Genomic DNA, 11158 nt, shown 5'->3' with positions numbered 1-11158 from the left:
TCGCCGTTGCGGGGCTGTTCGGGCGACACTGCCGCCTGGGCTCCCGGAGGAGCCACTGCAAGCGCAGGCAGCGGGCGGGAGAGCCCAGTGGGCCTCGGCCGTGGTGACAGTCAGCAAGGTAACGCTTGGCCCGCCGAGAGTCGCCGTGTGATGGAGGCCTGTCAGAAACAGTCAGTAATGCCTCAGTGCCGATCAGCGTTAAGCCGGTAAGTAGTGTCCTCAAAGGGCAAAAGCTTAAGGAAATACAGACGGTTTAAAGGCACAGGGCGAATGGCTGAAAGAAGCGATGCAGTGGCTTTCAATGTACTTGAAAAACTATGGCTTGAAGTAGTTTGCCTTCTTGCGGTTTCATAGCACTGAGCACGACAAGATGTAAATGTTGAATAGCTGCCTTGGACACTAAAGCCGTCCTGAGTAGCACTGTAGTTACAGCCCTAGGATCAGCTCAGGGTCAGGAACCAAGGACTCCAATTTGTAATCGTAATACTGCTGCTGACCCGCCAGCTGGCCTCGCAGAAATCTCCTTATCTCAATTCCACATCAAGGCGTGTTGATAACAAATATCATTTCAGGTTTTTAATTGAACATGTCATGCTCCAAGTTGTTTTAATTTGTTCTAGCAGACTTCAAAGGGGAGGAGTGTCTGGAATTTTAATTAATTTTTATAACAGAGCTCTTCTGTTTTGAGGCTTTTAAGTACCTTGTTGCCTGAAAGAAAATATACATTCAGGCAAGACAGCAAAACCTTGAAAAAAGTCCTTTGAACTGACATTTCATTTTAGGAAGCATTTTATTTTGTTAATTTAACATTTTATTTTGATTCCTCAATTTAATAATAGATTGGGTTTTTTTTTTAATTTGTAAGGAGTTTAAACAGAAGGAAGCTTAGGATGCAGTTTGAGAAATTTTGTAAGAATGTTACTTGCGTGTAACACGGAGAATTCTCCACCTCATATTCATAATCCTTCTTTTGCTACATTCCACTTGGCAAATGCCCGCGTACCTGCATATGCCTCTGGCAACTTCGCCATTTTATTTTCTATTTGAACATGTACTTAATGCCTGTGAGGTGTGGCTGTAGCGGAAAGGATATTTAGAGGCAATTAAACCAGTGGGATGTTGGAATATGTCAATTGACAAAACCAAAAATTCAGTCAAGGTCCACACAGCTGGGCCATAAGTTCACCCTGACACTAAACTGCAGTGGGCAGAGAATAGGTCAGCCAGCTGATTATACTGAAATGGGGGCAGAACACCAGCTGTGGTATAGCTAGACAATACACACGTCTGCCCTCCCTTCCTTTACTTCCTCATGACCACATATACAAGTAAAACCAGGACATCTTGTAACTCTAGCCTCCTTGTTCGTATTAATTTAATCATTACTGCTTATCAGTGATTACCATATTAGGCAATGGAAGCATAAGGTTCACTAATGTACGTGTTTCCTACTAGAAGACATTCCGAAGCCAAAATCACGATGTTCACCTCTTGTTTGCCTTTTTCATTCTTTGTATAGTTACCTATATGAAGTATACATCTTAGGAATGTGCTTTGCCTAGAAGATGCTTCACTGGTAAAATATTAATAAACTTCTGAGGTTTTACAAGATGTAATGTCCAATGAGCTTGATGGCTGATCAAAAAGATTTAAGGTCCATTATGTCGGATCATTTCAGCATAAAGGTTTTTTAAGTAGAAAGTACTCATGTACCAGTAATGAACGGCATCATTTTCAAATCAGTCACAATACCAGCACATAGGCAAAACTGTCTTACTATGGCAAAAGTGCAATGTCTGATATCCCTTGGAACTTTATTTCAGAACACCTTTAGGAAAACCTGATAATAGAGAATAGTGCAGATGATATTGTTATCTTAAATTTCTAAATGGGATGGTTTTATTTTTTTTACCTACCACAGTCTAAATTCTCACAAGCGCTAATATGTAAAGTAGGAATCTCCTGAAAAACAGTTCCTCTGGTTTCACTGGTATCCAGTGCTATTAAATTTAGCAGATCTAATTTCATCGGCATTCTTGCACGGGGAGTGGAAATTGAATGTGTTGGTGGCATATACGTTGCTGTTTGCAACCTCGCGTACAGAATACTGGAACTGCCGGTAGAGAAAGAGTTTTGTGGTTATGGCATTGCTGATGTCTGTTCTCAGCATCTGAAGCAGTCCTTCGGGACCAGAGGCAGCCAAGTGCAAGTTAAGGCAAACATTAGTCTCTACTTCAGTTGCTGCATTTTTCCACACAGTGCAGGGGTACGTAAGGCACCTCTTCCCACCCTAAGAAGGATGACATTCCTTACCCAAGGGTCATCATATTCACTCTACTGATGGCAATTTTTCAATTTATTTGATTCTTGTCGTACAAAGAGTAGGTCAATATCCGTTCATGACAATGCAGAACTCATCTCATGCAAAGTGCCAGGAGAACATGAGTCTTTAATTGACCCAGTTATCAAGACTGGAGGTGGCAGGAGGTTCTAAGGATGAGCACTCAGAAACTCCATGAGCAAAGACCAAGGGCACAAAGGGATGTTTTACCCGCCCTTCCAGTTTCCTACTAAGAAAGGCAAAAGCTAAGCGCTGCTAATGTGTGTGTATCTGCCTTCTCAGAGCTATAGCTCACTTGCTGGAGATAGCTCAAATGAAAATAGAAAATGTCTTCAAGCCAAAATAGATGCAAGTTTATCTATAAAGCAATTTCATTTCTTCATCTCCAACTTAGATGACTTATTTCATCAATATATTTTGCTAAAATGCAGAGCTCATCTCGCTTGTACTTAGAGTTTTAGTGTTATGAGTGATTTCAGAAAGAATGGAAATTCTGTGAAAATCTGTTAGTCAGGAGTGCCACTCCTAAACCACACGTACTGGTTTATTCCATTACGGTAGTATAAGCGTTACAGCACAAGGGTGGTCTACATTCAGCTGAGCTCCGGCATTGTGTTTCAAGGACCGGTATGTTCACTGGGAACACAGGAGATTTCAGTTTGGAGAAAAGTCTCTCCATGGCAAGAATTAGCTAGAGATATGTGTGTCATTCAGATACAAGAGAGAAGGCTGGAGAGTCTGAGGTCCCCTCCAGATTTAAATAATTTAAAAAAAAAAAAGTATTTTTGCTAAAAAGAAAAAAAAAGTATTTGACTGCCTTTCATGCTTCTTGTATGCCAGAATGTGCAATTGGACCCCAAATACTGCTGTACTTCAGGTTGCTTTCAAAACCAGATTGTGCTGTATTGAAAAATAAACACTTCTAAAGCAGTGCAAAAGTTACATCAAATGAAACACTGTAAGGTGATTGCACAGATAATTCTTTGTGGGATCATATTTCAGCAATGTGGAGGTTACTTCAACATTTTTCTCTCCAGTTACTGCTTATGAGAAAACATTAGTTTGTTTAAAGGAAAGAGATTCAGGTCTCTAGATACATAGAAATGAGTGTCAAATTAGCTTTCTGGTTTTGTTTGTTTGTTTGTTCTGTGTAAAATACTTAATAAAATAACTTCATTCCTTGTTGTTGCACCATTGCATAAATAATTTTGCACATACAGATAAGTGCAGATCACATCGCTGTGATAATTAATTTCAGATTAAAAACAACGTCCACCGTTATTTCACAATTTAATTTGGCTTACATGCTATCATGTGAGTTATTATAGGAGACGATTATACTAAGTCAGTTCTTGGTTTAATGTACATGCATCTGGTGAAAACTTTGTCCCCGTGCAGATGCAGTGTCTACTAGATCTGAATGATCTGAATGAATTCTTACAACCTCAAGTATAAAAAATTAAGATATATCCCTGAGCATGTCTACTACTTCTTAAACTGGCTTATTTAAAAATTACATTCTAAAGCTTCTATAATATCAATGAATAGGCAGACTTAGTAAATAGATTATTCACTGTATAGTTTTCCAAGTATTGTGTCCAAAATGTGAATAAATGTCAAGTCTAGGAAATACAAGTTTATAATTATAGCACCATTATATAAATTGTCTAAAAATAATAATTAAAAATATATACCTACCTTCACACAAAACAATATTCCAACAAATCAAAGCAGATCAGAAAACTAGGTTACAGATAGTATTAACAACTGGAAATGTTCTTCTTCCAACAGATGCAGAATGGATTACATGCTTTCTGCAAACTGAAATTACGGTTTTATTTCTGCAGCTTTTAATTACATGAATAGTCTTCACACATGTAATTTCTCACTATACCGAGTAGTGATGGCTTTTATGAGTAATGATTCAGACAACTCCCTTTAGGACCTGGAACTCAAATGTGTGCTTATGTATAAAGTTACACATGCAGTTAGCATATTAGATTAAGTTGCTAAGAGAGTATTGTGTTTGGTGTGTCAGGTACTCCTCAGTCATTTTATATGGTATAAATAGTTAAATATTTTCTTTTGTCTTCTTTTTGCATCTCTGCCTTTCTTGCTTGTTTTTCTCCAAAGGATTATGCTACTTATGTATGGATTCTTCAAGACTACACAAAGGAACTGCATTTGAATTTTTAAATAATTATTTTTTTCCTTCAGTACAATTACGTATGGCTATATGTTTACTGTTCTTTCAAAAACCCCATGATTTTTGAAGTGATGTTTCAGGCAATATAATTCCTTAATGCTGTGACACATCAGTGAGTTTGACTGTATATGTTCTCTGAACATTTGTGTGCGAGAGACAGACTTGACTAATCAGAGACTTCAGTGATTATTTTAATGCATAGTGGGAAAACTGACCAAAATACCACCACACATTTATACTGTGATTGTGACTTCCATTTCCGTGCACTTGAATTACAACTAGCTTTTAGAGGATTTGTTAGTTTGTTTAATTTAGTGGAGATGTTATTAGTAAGTATATAATAATGTCATGCCGTGCAGTGTAAAGAAAAGAAAACATACAGTTCAATCAAACAAACAAACCAAAAAGAAAACAACCTGCATGAGCCTGTGAAGACTCAAGACGTCAATTTCTGACACTGAGGAAAACCACAGTAGATGTTCTGTCAGAATTACTGGAACTGAGCAATAAGCTTCAGTTGCTTTTGTTAACTAGCCTCTACAGGTGACACATTTTCAGAGATGCTGTAATTTTATCTGAATTTGCCTACATGGCTTTTAGTCACATTGCATCCAGCATGAAATGCTTGTGCTTGGCTGTATGAGAAGATGCAGAAGAGTCTTCGTGCTGGTTAAATGCCGTGTGACTTTTCGCCTTTCTACAGGCTTAATCAGTGGTAGCTGGTCAAGCTACATTTGCAACTGCATGGCAGTATTGCAGCAGCAAGCTGTCAGGATAGATGACAGAATCCAGCCTTCTGGGACTGCTTGCTTCCAATAGAAAGTCCTTTGTAGTGTAAACAGAGAGAGAAAAGGGTTGTCTTTTCTAAAATTGGTATCAACATGTAGCACATCAAAATATTTTTACTCTTGTTCTGTATAATACCTTCTTACAGAGAAGCTGTAGTTTAATGTTGTGATGCTATTGTATCACACTTAACAAAAAGCACTTTGGTAACGTAAGATGAAGACATAGTTACTACATACATCCATCTCCTTGCTTTTGTCTTTCCCTCAACATGTGCAGATAATTTTATACGAAAGGCATTCTTTTCTAATCCCACTTTTATTGTATGCTTACCATAGCAAATGCTGCTCACGTGTAGACTACTATTTTGTCCAGATCTCTGCCTGCATTAAAAGACTTACATAATCGTATTGAGAGAAAGCACTTAGAGATCTGTAATCCACTGGTCTTACTGAATGACTTTTTACATAATGAAAATCTGTGAAGGGTAAATATGTTGACTAGGAGTTCCATTAGCACTTAAGCATAAGGTATTGCTGGAAAATGTAAATCAACACAAACCTTGTGAGAGAAGGAAAAGAAAGCCCACAGCCAATCCTTTCAGACTACAAACAATAAGCATGTGTTTGATTTTTAATCCGAAAGCTCATGACATCAGTTGTTCAGTCCATTTTTAAATAATTGCATTCATGTAAAAAATATTTTCATACTTACATGAAGAATTTTGAAACTAAAATGGTGAAGTTTGATGTTATATTGCTTGGTAATCAGGAGAATCACTTTATCATTCTGTGTTAATTTTTTTAGTAAACAAAAAACAGTGTAGAGGGTTTTTATGGTGGTAGACTGGAAGTTCTGGAATAAAATTACAAACTGCTGCATTTCACAGACTCAGTTCTGATTGATATAGCTGTTGATTGCTGTTGCTATCAATGCCACAGGACCAAATTTCATACTCCTTAGGTTGTGTGTATCTTTTCGCTGAAGTAAATGCAGGCTTTGCTGGCTGGAAGGGAAGAGTTTGGATCCTAAGGCAGTGAGGAGCTACTATGTTAGTCCAGTCTAATTTGTTCTCTTGTTTTCAATTGCCCGAGCCAATAGTTCCATACTTGACTCAACAACACTGAACATGCAGTGCTGAAGGCAGCATCATCCCTAACAATCCTAAATGTTGTCGTAGCTGTTTCCTAAGGCAGAAATTTCTTGACTTTTCAGACCTCTGATTCCCTTGCAGCATAAATTAAGATACATTGCTATATCCAACTTTGAGAGCTTGAGAAAGGTGCATTTAAAAGAAAACTGTAATGAGAGGGTTTAGCGGGTTACTTTTGTTCCTGTGGTTGAAATGGGAACTTTTTGTTTAGAAGAGCTTACTGACAAGCTGTATTAATATTCCAGTTTTTGTTTGGTTTTAATTACTGCTGCATGCCAACCAGTAAGTTATAAGAATGTACTTTATTTTAAGTTAAATAAATAGCGACAGTAACAAGTTTGAATTATTCAAAGTGTAGAAAATAACCACCCATGCACAGGCAAAAACAGTGTAATTCAAGTCAAGAATAAGATTTTAGTTTACAGCAAATTTAATGTGTGTATCCTGTGAATAAAGTTCAGAAGAACTGAAGGAGAACAACACTGAAATTAAGCAGTGACCATCTTTTGTACTGAAAACAATAACATTGTCACTCACTGATCATGAGAGTATCTGCATTTTCATAATGATACAGATTATTTTGAGGTTTGACTTCCCATTTTTCACATACAAAAATAGCATCTTCAGTCTTCTAGTTGCATTCTGGTGGGGAAAAAAATGAAGACTCCAAATCTACATCATCTCTGCATTTCTTAATTTAAGAGAAGTATCAGCACTTCTGAGCAGTGGTGGTTTCATCTTGTTTTGAGTTTGTGCATTGTTGTGCCTGAACTCTGTCGCACTGAGCGTACACTTGTATCAAGTGTAGGAGATTAATGGCAGGAACATTATCCATTTAGATGGTGCCAATCCTCTGTTAGAATTTGACTTACTCTTTTAATTTCAGATGGCCTAAGTATAAGATGATACAGATTTTTAGGAACAAACGAATGATGAATAAATCTGCAGACAGCTTTGCCTTAAGATTCAAAAATACATTATTTTTCCAAGGTCCAATCCTTGAAATACTAATTGTGTGCGTATTATAATGAAACAAAACTTACATAATTACAGGCTACTTATATGAATACTTCGAGTCCTGTAACCAAAAATCCAAATTCCAAAAAATACAGTGGACTGAAAATGTACAGTTTACCAACTCACTGAGGCTTGCTTTTGAAGACGAGATTACCTATTCTTAATTCTCCTATACAACTAACCATGGATAAACAATATACCCACTTCAGGGCACCAAGATAAAAGATAATGAATGCTGTAGGTATTACCATTTACTTATCTACCAGAAACCATATTTGCAGTACTTGGGTTTTCAGAACATTTGTTTAAACGATCTGATTTCAAAAGGAATATGGAGTTTTCAAGAAGCACAGAAGAGAGTCCAACTTCTCATCCACGTTAAAAAAAGTAAAAGGAGAGTGCAAAGAGTGAAAATACCCACAAATTCTTAGTGACTAGTGGTGGCAATCCAAATATATACCTTCTCCTGCAGCTTTTGCTGTATTTCTCATAAATATGTTTACTCAATATGATTGTGAAGAAGATCATCTTATTTAAATCAGCACACAGCAATTACATCTTGTCTAGACAGAGTGAAACAGTAGCACCGATAAATACAGTCTTGACTTTGTTAGAATGCTGCTGGGGATCTCTACCAAACTAGATTAGGTATAAAACATGTCCTATGGAATGAGTGAAATACAACAGAAAGGAATGTGAAGTCATAAAACTGAATTCCTGTGAGAATGGAGTTAGACTGGATCAATGTGCAGAACTCACATCATCTTTCAACATAATGATAGTCTATAGCATTTAATTTTTCCTCACCTACAATATTTTTCTCACCTGCAAGTGACCAGATTCAAATTTGTCACACACTTTTCCTCCCCAAATCCAGTTCTCTTAAGTTATAAAGAATAAAGTGCTGCAGTTTTTCAAAGTGTGTTTTGTTCTTAACTCAAAAATATTAGCTGTTTGTTGTCAACACAATTTTATTTAACAAGCATGAAGACTTCACAAAACATATCTGATTGTTACTTTTTGGTAATGTGTCTAATAATCAATCCAGAAGAATAATAACTTATTAAAACCCCAATATTACAGAGACTTTATTTGCCCGTAGAGTGCCTCAGACACCTATGGCACTATAAAGTATGTACCAAGCATTCTTGAATGGATAGTGTGTTCACAGTAACAGAAGACATTTCGTAAGTTACATAATAAACACCATAATACATAGGTCATTTTACAAAACATTATATAGCTTCTCTGCAAAGTTAGTGTCTGTGGCCCCAATTTTACATTTAAACGTTGAAAATTTTATAGGGAAGCACTAGAAAGTTTTATGCTACTCTTGCATTTATCTCCCAAAATTGCAGTGTATCAAATTGGACCAATCCTACAGAGTTTCTGTTTCCAAAATAATTAATCAGACATGAACGAGATATGAAACTGAGACACACATTTTTAGCTTTGTCTGGATTTCTGCAAAGAATCCAGGAGCTTGCAGAAATGTGACTGTACATATAAAGGCATCAGTCCCTACCTGTCAACATGAGAGGGGATCTCTTTGGATTATTAGAAAGATCTCCTTTAACTCGATATAATTTTTGTTTGCCAAAATCTATTTAAAAAAATTACTGCTTCTGCTGCGGGTAGATCTGTCGCTCCTGTTTTTCACAGTTCATTGGAACAGCAGACTGCTTCTACAGACATAAAAATTTGAACCAGTGGCAAGAATCAGCCTTTCTGCAGAAGACAAAATCATGGTAACTGTGGATGAGAACCGCAAGGCTTGCTAGGATTTTTCTGAATATGCAACTCTCCCTTTTTCTCTCTGGATTTGGAAAGCCATTAGTCATTCGCATACCCATGCAACTGGGTTCTGTACAATCCAGTCTTAAATCAACAAACATTATTTGGTATCAAACATTGCCTGTTCTGTTTTTGCCATCCTCCACACCTCTCCCCTCCCCAACCATTAACTTATGTAAAACAGAGGTTGTTTATATTCTTTTATTGGGTTTTTCATCCTTCCATTTTCCTCCACTGAAATAGTATTTGTGTGTTTCTTGAAAAAGGACCTGTATTCACTTTGTCAGACAAAACACCTGTGTTACTCTCAAATACTGTAAACAGTGACCAGCAGCAAACACCAGAGCCTATTCAAGAACAAAAAATACAGGCTTCTGAGAATAGTGATCTATTAATAGCAGACAAATCCCTGTTACAGCCAGTAGTGATAATACCCTGGTACTTCATAGTTAACCGTTACAAGTCCAGCAAATGAAGACATCCTAGTCTGCAGGCTGATTTGCATATCTTTTCTTCAAAAAGCAAGAAGAAACAAATCACACATTTTAGGATACTGAGAGGCAAAAGTTTTGCATTGTTTTTTCAAGTGCTAGGTTTAAATTCTCAGCTCATCCCAAGTGACCCGTTTTGAAATTAAATATGAGGTGTGAAAACACTCCAAAGACAGCCTGAAGGGGGATCACTCTTGTGAGAGCCTGCACCACCCTAGGAGAGTTTTACCACACACACTGCCAAGACAATAGCGATAATGAGCACAGCGGAGAAAATAATCCCAGCTAGAACTTTGCTGATATCACAGAAGGATTTATTTTCCTCCACAGAGATCATGCCAATAGAAGAAGCGCCCACGCTGATGGTGGATTTTAGTTCAGCCCCTGGGTCTTGCTTAGCCTCTACGGTCCACTGGGGGACATTGACCTTCATTTCCATCTCGTACATCATCTCTCCTACCTGGTTGATCTCATTCTCGAGGTCTTTAAGATCCACCACGTCTATATTGTGTTCAGCCTCGTATTTCATGTTCTGGACGCTCATTGCTCTGGCAGCCACGCCAGAGGTTCCCCCACTCATGCCTGTCTGGATCAGGTGCTTTTTGGGGACGTTCAGCGGGAACTCGTGGCCCAGCTCCAGGGCTCTCCTCATGTCGATCTCCAGGATCTCTAGGCACGTGGAGAAAATCACCCATAGCCTCTCGAACTCGGCTTTATCTTCCTTACTCACGGTTTTGTCCTTCAGGACCGTGGTGAGCTTGTTTCTGTTGGCCACCGCTAGCTCCTGGGCTTTCTGCCGGGTTTTCTTCAGCTCCTCCCGCAGGTTCTGGGAGTCGGAGGTGCCGCCGATGGTCAGCACCATGTGCCGGTAGCAGGCGGTCACCTTGTTGAGCGCGTCCAGCAGCGCTTTGCACTCTTCCTTCACCATGATCCCGGCGGCGGCGCGGGGCTATTTTTTTTCCTCGCCCCTGCTGCCGCTCCGCTCCGATTCCCCGGTAGCGGGACCAGGGAGCTGCCAAAGCCAGATGCTACCAGCACACATTGCAAAAGGTAGCTTCGGGTCCCGCAAGCATTCAGCGCCCTCTTACCCGCCTCGCGTCCCCGCTGGCTGCTCAGGCGGCGCCGACGCCCGTAGGAGCCGGGGTGGGCTGCGGAGAGCCCCGGGGGGCAGGCAGCATTGCTCCGCGTCTGCTACTGCCACCGCACATTTTTTGCTCATTCCGTACCGCGCTGAACAGGAGACAGAACACTGCTTTTTGAAAAGTGCCGAACACGCAGGAGAAGGAGAAAATAAAGAAAATAAAATAAGAAAAAAACCCCCCCACACAAAACAGGTGAAGGATAAAGCTCTGGAAAAGGAGAGCCAGACA

General features: G+C 39.0%; 1 protein-coding gene across 1 annotated transcript; it reads right to left on the bottom strand.

Annotated features, from left to right (window-relative positions):
• Positions 1–10002: 10002 nt before the first annotated feature.
• RGS9BP (regulator of G protein signaling 9 binding protein) lies at positions 10003–10716 on the bottom strand. Its single transcript, XM_010187498.1, has one exon. The coding sequence runs from the start codon at positions 10714–10716 to the stop codon at positions 10003–10005; it is 714 nt and encodes a 237-aa protein (XP_010185800.1).
• Between the last annotated feature and the right edge of the window lie 442 nt (positions 10717–11158).

The sequence above is a fragment of the Mesitornis unicolor genome, unplaced genomic scaffold (assembly GCF_000695765.1).
Source record: "Mesitornis unicolor isolate BGI_N332 unplaced genomic scaffold, ASM69576v1 scaffold34236, whole genome shotgun sequence".
NCBI lineage: Eukaryota > Metazoa > Chordata > Aves > Mesitornithiformes > Mesitornithidae > Mesitornis > Mesitornis unicolor.
This window is presented reverse-complemented; position numbering and strand designations above follow the sequence as displayed.

Bases quoted from the DNA above. Each gene is read 5' to 3' on its own strand.
- RGS9BP (XM_010187498.1), bottom strand. From the start codon at position 10,716: ATGGTGAAGGAAGAGTGCAAAGCGCTGCTGGACGCGCTCAACAAGGTG.